Consider the following 19,303-nt stretch of genomic DNA (forward strand, 5'->3'; position numbering starts at 1 on the left):
TAACAAAAAATATTCCATTATCTGACTATTTAATTATATGTTTGTAATTTTTTCTCGAGCAAAAAAAAAGTCTTTCGTACATATTAACTTAGACATTTTATGCCATACACCCTCGTCCCTTGTTTACTTCTTTGATCATTCGTTACACTTTTTAATATAATACCACGTTCATCCGAAAGTTAGAGGGTATTTCTTTTGAATCCTTTTAAAATGTAATTACATTCATAGCATAATTTTAAAAGGCTATTATTTTTTCCTTTTCTTTTTTTTTTTTTTTTTTTTTTTTTTTTTTCTTATTTTGTTTTCCCCTCAATTCGTGTACCTACTGATATAGAGTATTATGAATTCTGCTGCCATAATTTCATAAAATAGAAAAGCGCAAACGGATATTCTACCAATTTAATGCTTTTATATATATTCTTTATATGCGTATGTGTGCATATCGGTATATTATATGTATGTACAAATAGTGCAGAACAGCAACATCGTTCATTGTATCGCACCCCTTGGTTCTTATATTACGTGTATCAGTGCGACTAATCATGCTCATTCGCTATTTTGAACAAGTAAAATTTAAGCAGCGATTAAGCAACGAGTAGCCAATAGTTTGAAGTTGAAAAAAAAAAATAGGCAGTACAAATAGGCAGTACAAATAGGCAGTACAAATAGGCAGTAAAAATAGGCAGTACAAATAGGCAGTACAAATAGGCAGTAAAAATAGGCAGTAAAAATAGGCAGTACAAATAGGCAATAAAAATAGGCAATAAAAATAGGCAGTACAAATAGGCAATAAAAATAGGCAATAAAAACAGCCAACAAAATATTCAATACTAAAACTTAAAAATATAAAAATTTATGGAACGAATTTTAATTTAATAAAGAAAAAAATATTTAAACATAAACACATTTAGCACCAGAAGTGCATTGAGCAACATGAACATGTGCATATTTATTGTGAAAAATTAATTTTAAAAACTTAAAAGTTGATAAAAAAAAATATGAGAAAACATTAAAAGAGGAGATATATGCACTGGGTTTGTGTCTTCTTCAAAATATGCGCATATCCAAAGTGATTACAATACAACAACATATAAACAAAAATATGTGTCCTCACGAGGAGGTACTTCTCCCTCTAGCGTTTTTCAAATTTGTTCTTTACAAATGCGTTTAAAAAAGAACAAAATGGAAAAAGGTTATAAGGAGTTAAATATACAGCATTAGCACATATATATGTTCATACTTGAGTCGATACACATGCTGATAACACATATGTACATACGTATCCACTATCCCAGTGAACCCTCGCATTCGCTCTAACGCAGGCTTTGCCATGACAAACGCATGAGATATATCAGTCCAACTTTAACCAATATATTATTTTTGGAAAAATAAAGAAAAAAAATTTTTTTTCTTTTCCCCTTATATATGTGTGTCGTGGTTCACATTCTCAATAGATCTTTCATATTTTCTAACATACAGAATACTTAAGGGTAAAAACATAATAATGAGTGCTATAACAAGGAGCACAACTACGTTGGTTGGATCTATGCTTGTACCATCTTTGCTTATGATATGATCATAAAGCTTATCACAAAGTAAGGAAAAGAGTCCACCACATAAACTAGCGATTCCCAATAATTTTCCAAAAATAGTAGATGGAAATGAATTTTGGATAAAACAATATATTTGGCTAGTATATATACTAGTAACACACATATAAAGGAAGGCAGAAATAAGACCAGCTACTTTATGCTTAATTAATGCTGTAAGATGCATAAGAGCTGAGCATGCATTCATAAGGATTATCATTATAGCTGCTCCATATTTATTTATGAATCTTCCAAAAATTATACAAGGAATACATGAAATTGGCATTAAAATGTTAATAATATTTATAATTGATCTATCATAACTAAAATATGTATCTGTCACCATACCGTAGAAAACGGTCGATATATTAAATAAAATAAAATAAGTAATAATACAAATACTTGGATAGCTTACTAATATTTTAAAAAATAATAATATATTTTTTTTATGAAAATCATCTCCATCTTCCCCAATGCTCCTTGACGTATTTGTCATTTTATCGTTATTTATTGTATCATCACTAATTGTGCTCTTTGTATGTTCAGACTTATTCCCTTCTTCATTTGTTAAGAATTTATTTTTATTATTTTTTTTTTTTTTTTTTTTTCCCACTTTTTCCGCCGACTTGTCACTACCGTCGATGTTGCTACTTCCGATATTGCTCCTTCCAACGTTACTACTACCTATGTTACTACTACCTATGTTACTACTACCTATGTTACTACTATTTATGTTACTACTATTTATGTTACTACTATTTATGTTACTCCGCTGAAGCTCCACATCGTCGTGCATGTACACTTTGCTCAACTTTTCCCCCCTTCCTCCTCCTCCTTCTTCCAACCCGTCTAGATACCTTATATTTTCTTCATTATTTTCAATATAATAATCCAGCCCCTTAAATGGTTTTACAGGAAGTAAAAAGATAGCTATAAGTAAACAAGGCAATAGAATAAGCAATATATAGCCATAGCATATGGTAGAAAAGGCTATATTAGGATAGTGGGTGCATATTAAATTTAATGTAGCAGGAACAGCATAACTTAAAGAAGCTGCTGCTCCTACTACTGTTAATATAAATGTGGATGCATCTGGATATAAATTAGATATTGTTAGAATAGGTATAAAAGCTGTGTCTGCGCCTAAACCCAGAAATATGAACCCTATCAATGTTGTATCTATAGTTGTACTATCAATAGATAAAAATAGCCAACATATAATATTAAAAATCTGTCCTAACATTGCTGTAAATTTTGGACCTATATGGTCATATAAGAAACCACAGAAAACGGAGGTAGTAAAATGGATTGCTAGAGTAATAGGGTATAAATTATTTATTTTTTTATATTGTGGTGTTACCGTTATATCGTTATATTCTCCTAAATTTAAATGTTTATATTTACCTACATTTAACAGCAATTTTCTTATTGCACTCCAGTCAAAATATATACATGCAGATACGGCTGTGTATATTACTATAATAATTAACAAGTAAAATCTACTAATATTTAATGGGGTTTTCTGTCTTGCTCCTGGTAAGTTAGGGTCCGTTTTCAGCCATAAGCCTTTTATAAACCTTTTAACTTTACTACCTACTGATTCTTTCATTGTCTTTTTGTGGTTAGGGAAGAGTGGTGTGGTGCTATAGGTGCACAGGGAGGGGTAAAGCAGTGCGGATCAATAGTATACTACAGCAGCAAGTAGAGAAAAACTGGGGGGGGAAGCAGGTTTTTTTTATTTTTATACTTTCTTTATTTTTATACTTTCTTTATTTTTATACTTTCTTTATTTTTATACTTTCTTTATTTTTATACTTTCTTTATTTTTATACGTTCTTTATTTTTATACTTTCTTTATTTTTATACGTTCTTTATTTTTATACGTTCTTTATTTTTATACGTTCTTTATTTTTATACGTTCTTTATTTTTATACTTCTTTATTTTTATACTTCCTTTATTTTTATACTTCCTTTATTTTTATACTTCCTTTATTTTTATGCTTCCTTTATTTTTATGCTTCTTTTCTTTTATTTTTTTTTTAATCTTTCTTCTTTTTCTTGAACGATATGGACCTTTTTTTATGTTACATATGTTTAAGTGTACCCTTATATACGAAGAGCTATTTTGCCTGTATATCAGTATGTGCTATATAGTATTCACTATGCAACATGCACTATCCAATATACATTACACAATATGTACTATGCAAATAAAATTTTGCGGTTATGGATGTACATACATATATGCATAACGCAGTCATATGCGTGTCCATAAAGATATATGAGTAAAATATTTGTACAACTGCCTATACAGTATATATATATATATGTATATATATATGTATATATATACGTATATATATATATATATATATATATATATATATATATATATATATATATATATGAGTAAAATACTCGTGCAGCTAGCCTGTACAATATATATGAATAAAATACTCCTAAAGCTGCAGTCTACAGAACATCAAATAAAATACTCGTACGGGCATTTTAAACAACAAGGTCATGTTCATTTTGAGCAAACAATGCTTCAGAAGTGAGATGATGATATATATTTTAATAAAAGCGCAAACAATGCTACAATACGAAAAAAAAAAATATATAAAATAAAGCAAAATGAAGCAAAATATACAAAGTAAACAAAATGAAGAAAAATATACAAAGTAAACAAAATGAAGCAAAATAAAAATAAAGCAAAACAGAATAAAACGAAACATATAGAACAGGATAAAAAAAAAAAAAAAAAAAAAAAACAGAATATGGCAGAAAAAGCAGAATAAAATAGAACAAAAAAAAAAAAAAAAAAAAAAAACAGAACAAAGTAGATTAAAGCAGAATAAAACAAACAAATAAAATAAAACATAATAATATAAAAGATTAATTTAAATTTCTGGTTTCCTTTTTTTTTCTCAAAAAAATAATAAAAATTATTAGTGTAATGCTTTCAACAGTTAAGCAATTCTGAAGAGCAAACGTGTTATACATAAACATATGTATTTTGCTCTTGCCTTATGTAACGCAAATATATATGTATGGACATAATGATGCATAGACATATGTTCATACGTACGTATGTTTGTATGTATATATACATATATGTATGTATTTATATATATATATATATATATATATATATATATATATATATATATGTATACATATGCTTATATGCATATATATAAATTTATTTTTTTTGTTCATTTATGCGCAACGACAAACCTGCGCTTTTTCCTTTTTTTTCTCATACACGCGGTCTTCAGTTTGTGGTTTTCATGTAGTTTTTAAATTTTTCTTTTTCTCTTACAAGTTTTTTCCCCTTAAGAACTTAAAGAGACGCTATTTTTATTTTTTCTCCTTAACATTATTTTCATTTTTTTGCATATTTCTGATTTTTTTTTTTTTTTTTTTATATGCAAAAAAATATATTTTAATCTTGTCCTTGTATTTATATCATGTATACATTTAATTGCTTCGCTTTCTTTTTTTTTTTTTTTTTTTTTTTTTGAATAGAAATGCAAAAGTTTGTATTCCATTTTTATTTTGCAAAATGGACATATATATATAGATATAGATATATACATATACATACGTTCGTGCTTATATTTATACTTGTTTTTTTTGTGAAAGCTTCATAGTAAGATTTTATCCAGTAATAAGATATATACTCTGCATGGGAAGGTGCTACTGTTTTATTACTAGCTTTTTTAAAAAAAAAAGATAAATATTGTTTGTTCGTAAAAAAAAAAAAAAATTAAATAGTTTAAACGCACAATAAAAATGAAATAAAAACAAAATTAACGTAAAAAATATTTCTTTTCCTTAAACTTTTTAACCTTTAAAAAAAATGAAAATCGCTATCTATTTACTTTTTTTTCCTTCTTTTTTTACCGTATTTATGCTGCGCTCTGAAAGTGATACCCTGCCCCCACCGGCAATCGATTAATCTGTCATCAAATGGGGGGAAAATATACTTAAAAATGGACATATATATATATATATATATATATATATATACGTACATATATATATGTATATGTAATTGAGCACATATGTGTATACCTTTTTAAGTATGTACAATATGTACACGTCTGTTGTTCGTATATTTTATATATATACACAAAAAAATTGTTTCTTTGAGTATAACCATACTTTTTTTTTTTTTTTTTTTTTTACTACCTCTCTCCTTCTCCTATTCGAGCATGTTTTCTGTTCATGGATTTACAACCCAAAAAAGTGCAAAGTTTATATGCTTACGTGTTTATAGGTTTGTGCGTATGTGTATTTATTGTCAAATACGTAGCTTTAAAAGAACTACTTATATTAGACCTCGATAAGCGGTAAAGAATTGTTTGAATGGTCTTACAAATATACCCCCAATTAGATGATATATGATCAGCTCGGGTATTTCATACGTTGCAAGTGTGTACATATATATATATATATATATATATATATAGATATAGATAGATATAGATATAGATAGACATAGATAGAGATAGACATAGATATGCATATATAGATATACACGCACTCGTGATATGCATGTTCATATTTTTAATCATAATTTTTTTACTACATCATCGTAACAAAAAATAATAAAAAAAAAAAAAATAATCTTATTGAACAATTTCTCACATTACATTCGTTTCTCGTTAACTTACAATCCGTAAAATGCGCCATGAAAAGTCATTGATGAAGCCCTTGTTTTTACTCCTTCCCCGCCTTACCATGTTAATACTTTTTTTTTTAACAGGATTTAAAGCCTCTACATTTCATTACAACTTTTAACTTCTTCTGATAAGAAATTTCGACACACCATTTTGGTTCGTAGTTATTCCTCTCCTACACTTGTAGTTACCCTGAATACGAAAATAAAGTGCAACGTGCAGGCGGTTTATGCGCACATTTTGTAGTTCCGGCATGAGAAATGGCATTGTAACGCCCATTTGTGGTGCATGTAAGCATATATGGTATATATGCATACACGTATTCTTGTATATATATATATAGACCCATACGCACATATACACATACACACGTGCGTGTATTTACCATTGTTTTACCCCCTTTTTACAGAAATGCGGTACATAGGTGTAAAAGTTTGGGGAGCGCATATTGGTCAAACCCCCTCTCTTTTCCCATTCCTTTTGTATATGAGAAAAAGAAAGGGAAACGTGGATAACAAAAGAGCAATAACAATATAAGAAAAAGGAGTAGGATTACTATTATGATAATCAACAATGTAATAATTGTAAATGGGTATGTTTAATAAGGACAATAAGCCACTAATCATACTAGTCGTTCCTGCAATTTTACCGAAATGCTCTTTCGGGAATACTAATTGAATATAACAGTATAACTGTGTAGTATAACAGCCCGTAACAATAAGATAGCAAAAGGAGCTAAGATATGCACATATTTTATTTTTTATTATAGCAAATATATTCATGAACAAACAGCTAGTTAATAAAAAAAATATAGCATGAAATATATCAAATTTTTGTATTAAAAAACCAAATAATATACAAGACAAAACAGATAACGGGCCAAATATCTTCAAAATATTCTGTATATCTTTATAATCCTTAAAAAACAATTTAGCACATTCATTGTAATTAACTAATGATAAATTGTATATAGTAAAATAGTAACATATACTTAGATACTTTAGGGAAAAAAAAGTTTTTGTCATTTCTTTCCACCATTTTGTTAAGGGGCTCAGTAGTTCCACCGACGAGGCCTCTTCCCTCATATTTGTCCTTCTCTTCCCATTTGTCCTTCTCTTCCCATTTGTCCTTCTCTCCCCATTTGTCCCTCTCTCCCCATTTGTCCCTTTCTCCCCATTTGTCCCTTTCTCCCCATATACCTCTTCCCCCATATTTGCTTCTCTCGCCCCTCTTTCCCCCCTCGTCTCCTCGTTGTGCCCTTCAAGCGTGAGAGTGATCCCTTTTTTTAACGTGCAACTATGCTGTAAATCGTTTCTACTTGATGAAGGAATATCCTCCCCTGTGTGCAATTTCTTCCTTTTTACCAGAGTTATATTATTGGGAGATGTACTACTTACACTGTTCGATGTGGTATGCCTAGGTGTCAAATTATGCTCAGATAAGTAGAACCCTTTTTCAAATATCACTTCTTGTAAATCATTTATCATCTTTGGGTTAATATTTTTTTCATCCTGATATGGTACTAGTTTTTTTACATGATCATCCATAATATTTGATCTCGCTTTTCCATTTGGCAAATTCAACTCATCATATAGACTGCTGTAACAGTCTAATACCTCATCCTTATCGCAGTCATTACCTTTCTTTTGTCTTTCCATCACTCTGATACTAATTGAACGTTGCAAAGAGCTGCAGTAATGTATGTTTAAGTCGTCAACAACTAGGGGGGTTGGTTCTATCTTTTGTGCGTTCCATGTTATGTGGGACATATGAGAGCTACTTGAATTTCTTTCTCTACCACTACTGTTAGTGCTCCGAGAAACTATGTACCCCTCTAACTCCTGAAGCGTGTTATTATTCCTGTGCATTTCCACTACATCATTTGTTAAATTTGAATGCGTCCATGGAAGAAAAATGATTAGAAGGAAAGTAAAAGGAACTAATATAACTAGACAGTATAAGAAACAAATTACTTGAAAAGAATTTGCATCATTTTCTTTGGAAAATAAATCTAAAAATATGGGTATACTAAAACTTAGAGAAGCACAACACCCTAATATGACAGTATATAACGTATGATTTTTAGGAAATAAATAAATTAAACTAAGAATAGGTATATATGCGGAATCACATGATAAGCCTAAAAATATAGAACCAAAAATTATAGTATTATATGTTTCCCCTCCTTTTTGTAGTCCTATCAAAATCCAAGATATTATATTAAACATATGACCAATTAAGGCTGTAATTTTAGGACCGAAATAATCAAAAAATGTACCAGCTATAGCAGACATAATAAAATTTGAACAAAGAATAATTGGGTAAAGAGCTTGTACCCTTTTATCCTGTTCTTTACATCTGTAAGAGTTCTCATCGTTACGCTGAACATTGCTATATATTCCTCTGTTTGAGCAATACTCTACATATATATTCCCATGATAGAAAAAATCCGATAACGATATCCAATTGAAAAATATACCCACACATGTTGTTATATATAAGCAAAATAATATGAACAAGACATATTTTTTGGTAATCGAAAACTTGTATATGTCCACGCTTATTAGTAGCAAGTATTTTTTTAAAATATGTGTACGTTCCTTTCCATCTGTCGACATCACCATTTTACGCACAATGATAAAAAGCTCAATACGTGTGGGAGTGCGGGTCTGTTTGTGTCTGTAATTATGAGTATCTTTTTCTTCACGTAGATTTAGTAATTTCTCAATTTTGTAACTTTGCAGTTCTGCAGTTTTGCAAAAGGTACGCTCGTGTGGTGACGCGGTCAGGTCGACGTGCACATAAAAAAAAAATCGTACATGTTTGTCCACGTTTGCACATATTTGCACATGTTTGTACATATTTGCACACGTTTGTACATATTTGCACACGTTTGTACATATTTGCACACGTTTGTACACATTTGTACATATTTTAAGCTGAACTATTCATAATTTTAAGAAATATTCATCTATTCTGCTCCTTCCGACTCGCGCAAGAAAAAGAGGGGAAAAAGAAAAAATAATAAAAAATAAAAAAGAAGACCTTTTCTGACTTGTGCAGGTAAAAAGCATCCATTCGTGCAGCTTTCTTTTTTTTTTTTTTTTTTTTTTTTTTTTCCCCTTTAAATAGGGACTGTAATAAAACTGTACAAATGTTACACATTTACATATGCATATATATATGCGTATATACGCATGTATGTATGTATACATTTAAGCCCATGAGCATATGAACGACAAACAATTCCCATTCTTATGTACACAATAATGTTGGTCTCATTTACATTCTCAAAAAATGAAAAAAGGATCTCATTTGAACGTGCGCTTTTACATTAACAATTAAGGGATATACACTAGAATAATCTAGCTCAAAAGTGGAAGAAAAAAAAAAAAAAAAAAAAAAAAAAAAACTGAGCCCCTCCACGGAATATACTAATTATCCCATTGGAATATTTCTTTAAAAGGAATATTTTTCTCCCCTTTTAAATATTTTACAATTAGAAGGGACGAAATGGACAAAAAACTATTGAGAATGGTTCCCCCCGTTAAACCCAAATGTATGGTCACATGTGGATATATAATTCCCCACATGCACATATAGTTATATATACGCACGTTAATATTATATGTTCCTATTCAAAAAAAATGGTCTGTTTACACAGCTATACGTCCGCCTTCGTATAACAAAAGCTCCAACTTCTTGAGAGACTTAGATTGAAAAAAAAAAAACCACGGTAATGATACAAATTTGAGATTATATAATGTGTGAAGTACATTATTTCGAAAAACAGTTCTTCCATTTTTCAATAAGAACATATTATTATGCACAATTTCATAATGATTAATATCGTTGGATATATTATAGTGATATATGCCATCAATTTCTAGCAGCAAATATGCCTTGTCCTTTCTGAAAACCAAAAAATCTGCTATTAATCCATGTTTTAAAGTATGTTCAGATTTATATACCATTTTTTTCTTATTAAAATAATTTGAAATCTTATACTGAAAGCTGGATATATGTACATTTTTGAACAACCCGATGGTATTCCTTTTGACTACCCTTTTTATTATGGTATATGGAATATAAAAAGTAATAGGTATATTTTTATAATTTATAATTTTTTTATTTTTTGAAAAAAAAGATTTGTTCTTTTTGTAATATAAATTTATACTTAACAATATTTGATATATCATATTATAATCACTGTCTTTCAGTATTATATTATTTCGAAATATTTTTTTTAATAATATACATATTTTCAAAAAGGTCATAAACGAGCTTTCGAGAAAAAAACTACTTAATACTAATGACCACACACATTTAATTATTTTTTTAAGTATATCATTATCCATATGTGTATAGCTTATATAGTTACCATAATGGTTACTATGAATATTATCTATAAAGGAAGATGCAAAATTATTCTGCTTTTCATCTGATACATCTTCTCTATTCATAAAGTACTTCCCAAACTTGCATGATTGCATATCCTTTATCATAGTACGAGCAGTATATTGCTCCTTTATATCTTCTTTACTATTTTTATTGTGGTTTGAAAAAAGGTCCATATTTGTAACTCTGATATGATTTCCTTCCTCCATCCTTTTTATCTCATCAAATAGAATACGTAAAGTAAAATTAAAAAATGATTTATTTATAATATTAAAATGAAAACATATAAATGTAATGGAGCACATGTTGTTAATATTCACAGGTATGGATGTGCCCAACATGTCCAGCAAATATACCATAAAACTTTTATGTATTATGTTATTTCTATAATGAAACAAAAAAATTTGAACTATAGTTTCAAGTTGTATTTGCTCTTTTCCTCTTAGCCTTAGTATATTCCAAAATTTTTTATAAAAAATTTTGTATTTTTCTATTGTTACGCTATTTATACTATTGACTTGAGAAAAAAAAAAATTAACTAAGCCTTGCATCGAATCAATCTCTTCCTCCCTGGAGAATATATTATCCGATAATTTGTGCAAGCAGTTGAACAGTTCATTTTTTGCTGTACGCAGTTCGGTCGAGCATTGCTCATCCGCCTCTGCCGCATTTGGGCCGTTCCCTGAGACATCTGCGCCATTTGTGACATTTGCGCCATTTGCGCCGTTTGTGACATTTGTGACATTTGTGACATTTGCGCCATTTGTGACATTTGTGACATTTGCGCCATTTGTGACATTTGTGACATTCTCCCTTGCCTCGTATGCGCCTACCTTTGTCTGATGAGCATCATATTTGCAGAACAATATGCTGTCGTTTCCGCAATATTCCACATTTCCTAGTTGATACCTCCGAACAATGTAACAGTAGACGGAATAGAAAATCATGATTAGTTGCTTGACTTCAACATATTTGCTATTTTGTATAATAAAAGAAAGCAATTTTTTTAAGACTTCTAAGTTCTTATACCTTAATAGGAGTAAATGTCTAAGCGTTAAAATTACATTAGCTATATTTTTCAAATCAAAAAAAAAAGAACAAAAAAATTTCTGTTTTTTAGTTATCATATTATGAATAAAGAAGTGAATAAACCTATCGTGGTAATAATTAATGTTTGCCAAACCTATCAGAATGTCTACACAATTTCTCACATCGGACGAGTCAAATGTAGGCCCTTTATATGTAGTAGCATTTTCGCTTATTTTGGACATAGTATATTCTTCACTATTTTCATAATTTTTATAATTTTCATAATTTTCACTGTTGTAGTGGTATGAAGTGTCATATGGAACTACATAATCAATGCGATGTGAGTTCATCCGTTTGATTCCCTTTATTTTTTTTGAGTCTGATTCACACTGGGAGCAATACTCCTTAAGGCTGTATATATGTTCTCTGTTAATTGAGGGTGTACCGCTATACGTATTCTGACTGCTGACTAGGCCGCTGCTACAATTCTTACACTTCCTACGCTCTTGCATCCTGCCTTCCAACGAATGGAATATCTTAACACTTTCGCTATACTTCAATTTGAAAAAGAAACATTGAATTAATATGTCATACAAGTGTAAGTCCAGAATTCGCATCCTTGAGAAATCGCGTATGAGCGATGCTATGTCTCGTTTGCTGCCGCTGTGCAGCCATTCGTTACAGCTGATACGTCGTCTGTTATTGCTACCACTGCTACAATCGCTACTAATGTTACTATTGCCCATTTTTCCAATTTTTCGGAGACCCACTCTTTCATTTTCTCGTCTTAACGTGTACTTAGTCGAATTATCTCTATGCTGTAAGCTAGACCCATCTAAGAGCAATAAATTAAAATTACATACAATATCGTTTATAACATAAATTTGATCAAACACTAAAGTTCTAATAATATCAGACACAAGTCTACTATCTACTGTTTTAATTTTATAATTCACTATTATATTTATTAGTCTACACAACTCAAAGGTGGAAAAGTCGTAGATATTACTACTATTACTGTTATTGTTATTACTGTAACTGCTATTACTATAATCGTTGTTACTGTAAAAGCTACCATTGCTGTTAATGAAATTGCCACTACCACTACCACTGCCACTACCACTGCCACTACCACTGCCACTGCCACTACCACTGCCACTGCCACTACCACTGCACTACCATTGATACTACCACTACCATTGCACTACCACTACCATTGATACTACCACTACCATTGATACTACCACTACCATTGATACTACCACTACCATTGATACTACCACTACCATTGATACTGTTTTCTTTCCCCCCTTGAAATTTGCTCAGCAGTACCGCATTTACCGCCATTCGTACGTTCGAGGTCATGTTTCTATTTGACAGCTCCAAGAAGTTAATGGCTGTCTTAATATCAAAAGAGATATGATTTAATTTCTCTATAATGTATATTTCTACAGGGTGCAATAATTTTCTAAATACATTCTGCGTAAACAGCTCAAAAAGGTCGGACGGGTGATGCAGGTTCCTACCACCTTTTGCTTCCATAGCAAAGTAACCATAACCACTCAAGCTACTCAATTTATCAGTACTAAAAATTTTTCTCCTTTCCCCATTTTGATTTCCATTCGAATTGATATATAATTCTGTTTGATTGACCAATCCCTTATGGAGCTCCTGCTTTCTACTCCTTTCAGTTCTATAACTACTTGTAAACTTGTGTAATGCCGTTGTAAATGCATCAGCGCCATAAAATTTATTGTTATCAATTTCATTCAAATCACTGTCACAAAGTCTAGTTGACAAAAATGAAAAGATGAACTGCTTTATATCCATATATCTACCCTCTCCATAATGCATATAATTTTCTTTAATAATAATATGCGCAATATAGGTAAATAAATATTTCCAATTAAAAATTATTGTCCTATTCATAATTTTCCCTTTTTCTATATAATTTATTATTTTTGCAAAAGCCCAGAAAAAACCAACAACGTATTTTTCTTTTAACAAAAGGAACTTTTCTATTCCTTTTCTTAAAAAAAGAATTATATCAATAAAATCGCAAAGCACCATTTTATTTTTTTCTATCTCTTTTACATTATTAATTAAATAAATAATACTACTTTTTAAGTGTAATATATTTGGATTTTCCTCATTACTAAGTTTTGTAGTACTTTTTTTTAAGTTCCCCAAAAATAAGGTATTGCCATTTTGTACGTCTTGTTTGTTATTACATGTTCTTTTGTGTTCCTTTGAAATATTCCATTTTTTTACTTCATCAGAGTGATATCTATTACAAGAAAATAAATTTATTTCCTTTTTGTATACCCCAACGCTGTTCACATTTTTAAGAAAATTATGTAATTTGACATTTTTCATAATATATTCTTTGATTCATTACTATGTTGCTGTTCTACAAGCACATTTCGGGGAGTTCACTACTTGCCGCGAGCTACTTCTATATAAGTATGTCGAGATGTGTATTTATGCATATGCATACATATGGGTGTATCTGCATTCGTACATACGTACATACTGTATAGTTATGTGTTCTAGCACTGTGCTTATATCACGCGTACGCTTAAAAAAGGGGTGTGGGAAGAAACGAACCGTTTTTGTCGCGCTGTTGCTGTTAATATTTAACTATATTTTTGCATGATACAATTAAAAAATAAAATATAATAAAATAAAAAAATAAGCTTTCTCTCAAGATATATCGCTATCCTTCTTGCTTACTCTTAATAGAGTAAATTTTTTTTCAAAAATTTAACGGAGAAAATGCTGTAACTGAAGCATGAATGAACTGTGCAGGTAAAAAAAGCCTAACGAAAAGGAGTGATTTGCATATATACTATAATTACTACACATATTCTATATATACGTACTACTCTTATATACATATACATGTAAGAACCCTAGCACTGTTACTTTTCTCTTAAATTTTCTCCCATTTGAGGAACATAAGCATGAGCCGCATTTTCATCGATATATTTCCCTGCTGCCCCTTCTTCCCAATCCTTTTTTTTTTTTTTTTTTTTTTTTTTTTCTTTTTTTACATATGATTACATTTAAATATATAAGTAGAATAAGCCCAGCTGTACATAAACTTTAAAAAATAAAATTATGCCCTCTTTAAATGCTTTAACGAAGAAATGTTTAACGAAGAAATGTTTAACGTATTTCATTTTATATACATTGCTTAGCAAGGTAATTAATAATTTTTACATGAACAAAGCAAGCTATTTTTTTTTAAGGCAGAATAATCCTTTATTCATAAGAAAAAGTTTTTTTCTTTTTTCTAAATCAGAAAGAAAAATACATTTAAAGAAACACGAAATGGATTTCTGCGAAGTCGATTTAGATGAGTTTTGTTACAAGCAGTTTGATCAAAGTAAGAAGCAGTGTTCTTTTATTCCTTACGATAAAAAGGAATTTATTGATAAGGTAAATGAGTTAATAAATAAGAAGAAAATAAAAGTAGTGCCTGGTTATGCAGGATTTTGTAAGCATATATTTATAGAAAATTTTACCGATGCAACAATTGAAACAGTAGAAATAAATAATAAAAACAGAGATTTAATAAAGACGGATTACATATCAAGAAGAGACAATGAATTACCTGTACTGATCAGGTGGATATCAAAAAAGGATGTCAAAGATATAATTAAAGCGAAATATTTAGATTTAATATTATACTCAAGGGAACAAATAGAAAAAGAAAATAAGGAAACAAAAACTGTTCCAAATAAAAAGTCCAACTGTTTGTATTCAATTATTTGTATTAAACCGCAAAATGAAGATTATGAATTGCCAATGACGCCAATTACAATGTTACGAAATACGTTAATAACTGAGGGAGGAAGTGGTATTAACTTGAATAGAGATAAGTACTTGGAGTCCGTAAAATACTGGAGGCATCACGTGTCGATTATAGATAATTAGAAATTTTTCATTTAAAAAAAAAAAAAAAAGGAAAAGAGGAAGAGAAAAACGATATTCAAATGTAAGATTATGCAGTTGCAAAGTGTAGTCATAAGCTGCAGTTATGCTATATTTAATTATAAACTATTTGCATGTGTAGGTCACTCGTCCAATATTCTCAAATTTTCGAATAAAAATTGATGCTGGAGGAAGGAGCAGGGGATGTATTTAATTAACTATATAGTGAAATTTTTTTTTCATCATCAAAAAATATTAAGGGAACAAAAAATGGGTTTTTAATTTGTATGTACATGTGGGTATGTATACAAGTAAAAGTATACTCATATTTGTATGCATTTTTGTATATATGTATGTATGTGCAAATATGTGTAAACCTCGAAATAAAGACCATTTGGACAATAGTTCAAACAAAATAAAACAGCGAAATTTATAAAAAAAAAAAAAAAAAAAAAAAAATTTGCTCTTGTAAGGGCAACAAATTTATATTAAAAATAAAACAAGCTCAAATGATAAAGACTTTTGGTAATATTTTTAAAAATAAACATCCATATGGTGTGATAAATATGGTGCATATGAGTTTCGTTTGTTCGTATGTATGCGAACCTTTGAATAAATACGCACGTATATCCACTTATCCATGCACACATAATTGAAGCACATATACAACAAGCACAATGGTTGAGGGGGGGGGGATGAGGGTATTGTCTCTTCCCCTTAATGAACTTAATTAGGGGAATGAGCATAGGTCTAACAACTTTTGAGAAATACATTTTTGGACGCCAAAAATTTCGGCACGTTTTATCCTGTACATAATTTTATATTTACGTAATTTTATATATTAAATATATATATATATATTAAATATATATATATTAAATATATATATATATTTTTTTTTTAATTTACGCAATTTTGTATATACGAATTTTTACATTTATGCAATGTTATATTTTAACTACTTTATATTTGATCAATTTTATACTCACATAACAGCCAAGGCAATTGCTGCCATTATTTTTAAACCTTGCACGACAAAGTACGAGCGTGCAGGAAATTTTGCTTTGTGCCAATAAATTTTATTCCCCACGTGTGCACACACATACACATACAAATATGCATACAACATATAAACACACATACATATAGCTTATGGGCAATGTTACGAACGTACAGGGGCATATACACTGAAACACATACCTCTACAATTTAACCCCTTATGTTCTTCTCCTTCATAATACTTAGGAGATTTTTTGGGAGTTTCCACTTTGGCACATTTTCTTGAACGCCATTAAAAATTTTTAAGCTGTACATAAATGGAGGGTTCGTCAAGATTTGCACAAATTTTTGTGTTAACTCCTCAGGTGTTGATGCAGCTGAAGTTAAAGCTATTCTTTTAACATTTTTGAGAAGATTAAAATCGAATTCATCAACAGTGTTAACTAATACCCCAGGTACATTTCTTATTTGCGATGCATAAACTAATTTTTTTGCATTTGAAGAAGATTGGCTACCTACTACTATTGTTAAATCGCACTGTGGGCATATTTGTATAAGAGCACCTTGTCTATTTGTCGTTGCATAACATATAGATCCACTGGGTATAGTTTCAATATTTGGATATTTGTCTTTTAATTTTTTTACAATTAATGCACAATCGTCCATACTTAAAGTTGTTTGAGTAACATAAAATAATTTTTGCTTTTCTAGAAAATTTAAATTTTCTACATCATTTACATTTTCAACGATATATGTACAGTCAGGTGCTTCATTATATGTACCTACAACTTCTACATGATTTTTATGACCAATTAATATAATTTTATATCCCTCTTTTGCTTTTACCTGAACATATACATGTACTTTATTAACTAATGGGCATGTTGCATCAATTTCAATTAAATTTTTTTTTTTTGCGATTTCTCTAATTTGTGGACTTATTCCATGTGCAGAATAAATTAATATATTCCCATCCGGTACATCATTTAAATCTTCTATAAATATAGCTCCTTTTTTTTCCAAATTTTTACAAACAATATCATTATGAACAATTTTATGTTTCACATAAATTTTTGTTTTAAATAATTTTAAACATTCTTCTACTGTTTCTATTGCCCTGCTTACGCCTTTGCAAAAACCTCTTGGGCTTATTAAATATAATATTTTTTCCTCTCCTTCTGATGCGTTGTTACATGTTTGTTTTAAATTCTGTGCATCATTTTCGGAGCAGTATTCACCGCTCTTTTCGGGGCAATATTTACCGCCATTCTTGCCGCTATCTGTGCAATTATTTTCGTTTGAATTTTTAATATCATTCGTATAACCACTCCTGTAGTCACTCATTGGGCTCATTTTACACTCACTTCCCTTTCCATTTTGATGCCCATTATCCATTTGTGTACACTCCTTTTCCTCCCCCAAATTTTTATTCCTTTGTTCTCCATTAACATAATAGGTACTGAAACTTCTGGAATTCTGTGCTTTTGTGTAATTCTTTAATTTTTTTTTATAATTGATAAAGTAAAAATTTAAAGGGTTTGACGCATCTTTTCTTTTATGCCTTTTTTTAATAAAAGGACTATTATGAACATTTTGAGTTTTCAAAAAGTGTACAGGTACATTTGACCGAATTTCAAATATATTTATGGGATGTTTGATCATCGTACAGTCTAATATTTCTGCCTTTACAACAACCAGAAATAACTTAAAAGAAAAAATGAACAAGTATTTGGAAAAGGGAAAGCGAGCCAAACGATCTGTCTCGAAAGGAAAACGTATTCCGAAAAACATTCTACACGGGCGCAAAAGTACACATTATATGTATATACATATATATATATATATATATATATATATATATATATATATATGAACGTATGCAGGAAGTTAATTATATATGCAAATACATACATACATAATACATACATTCATACACACATTTTATACCTTTTTATCAATTCTTTCCGTTTGAATGTATATCAAAATACGTAATAACGCATAAAAAGTAAGGCGGCCCAACAAAAAAAAAAAAAAAAATTATGGAATCTTCACTATATTGGAATAAAATATGAAAGATCCATTAATGTGTCGAATGCTCTATGAAACGTTTTAACACATATCTGTTAAATGATCAATGAAAAATTCAAAACGTTCGTTCGTGGTATTTCGTTTATATGTGTACGACTTCTTTAGTTATCTTTTTTTTTTTTTTTTTTTTTTGTGGCCTTGCATGCACTATATATATATATTTTTTTTTTTTTAATACCTGGCTTCTAATAATCATACGCAAAAGGAATAACAAAAAGGCGAAACATTAGAACATGTCATACATATAAGTATACGTATTCAGTGCCCAGTTAATTTGTAAATAATATAATTTACAAAATGAATCTACCTGTACAATCATTAAGTTATTCAACCCTTCAAAAGGAATAAGAGCGGAGTTGGATATAAAAATGTATGAACGGTCAGCTTATATCCATACATGCTTCCATCCATCGATACATACGCTCGTACACGGTATGCATAACATTCTATGGTGTAAGAGAAACTAAAAATTAAGGAAATCGATTGTAATAATAGATCGCAAAAAGAGTTATATGAGTATTGAAAAAATTAAAAAAAAATTAAAATTAGTAAATTATTAAATCAGTAAAATTAATACAA

The 19,303-nt window shown here is 29.7% G+C and overlaps 5 protein-coding genes across 5 annotated transcripts; 1 reads left to right on the plus strand and 4 right to left on the minus strand.

Moving 5' to 3' along the window:
- Positions 1 to 1,419: 1,419 nt before the first annotated feature.
- Positions 1,420 to 3,198, minus strand: NPT1 (novel putative transporter 1, putative; the record flags this gene model as incomplete). Its single annotated transcript, XM_029008662.1, has 1 exon — positions 1,420 to 3,198. The coding sequence occupies one exon, from the start codon at positions 3,196 to 3,198 to the stop codon at positions 1,420 to 1,422; it is 1,779 nt and encodes a 592-aa protein (XP_028860200.1).
- Positions 3,199 to 6,726: 3,528 nt separating this feature from the next.
- On the minus strand, positions 6,727 to 8,898 carry MFR2 (major facilitator superfamily-related transporter, putative; the record flags this gene model as incomplete). Its single annotated transcript, XM_029008664.1, has 1 exon — positions 6,727 to 8,898. The coding sequence occupies one exon, from the start codon at positions 8,896 to 8,898 to the stop codon at positions 6,727 to 6,729; it is 2,172 nt and encodes a 723-aa protein (XP_028860201.1).
- A 1,032-nt stretch (positions 8,899 to 9,930) lies between these two features.
- PmUG01_02019000 (conserved Plasmodium protein, unknown function) lies at positions 9,931 to 14,077 on the minus strand (the record flags this gene model as incomplete). The annotated part of the gene is made up of 2 exons (XM_029008665.1): positions 9,931 to 12,823; positions 12,870 to 14,077. 2 exons carry the CDS (start codon positions 14,075 to 14,077, stop codon positions 9,931 to 9,933), a joined length of 4,101 nt encoding a protein of 1,366 aa, XP_028860202.1.
- Positions 14,078 to 14,821: 744 nt separating this feature from the next.
- On the plus strand, positions 14,822 to 15,640 carry PmUG01_02019100 (conserved protein, unknown function; the record flags this gene model as incomplete). Its single annotated transcript, XM_029008666.1, has 1 exon — positions 14,822 to 15,640. One exon carries the CDS (start codon positions 14,822 to 14,824, stop codon positions 15,638 to 15,640), a length of 819 nt encoding a protein of 272 aa, XP_028860203.1.
- A 1,206-nt stretch (positions 15,641 to 16,846) lies between these two features.
- Positions 16,847 to 18,427, minus strand: LytB (4-hydroxy-3-methylbut-2-enyl diphosphate reductase, putative; the record flags this gene model as incomplete). The annotated part of the gene is made up of 1 exon (XM_029008667.1): positions 16,847 to 18,427. One exon carries the CDS (start codon positions 18,425 to 18,427, stop codon positions 16,847 to 16,849), a length of 1,581 nt encoding a protein of 526 aa, XP_028860204.1.
- Between the last annotated feature and the right edge of the window lie 876 nt (positions 18,428 to 19,303).

This window comes from Plasmodium malariae (genome assembly GCF_900090045.1).
Source record: "Plasmodium malariae genome assembly, chromosome: 2".
NCBI lineage: Eukaryota > Apicomplexa > Aconoidasida > Haemosporida > Plasmodiidae > Plasmodium > Plasmodium malariae.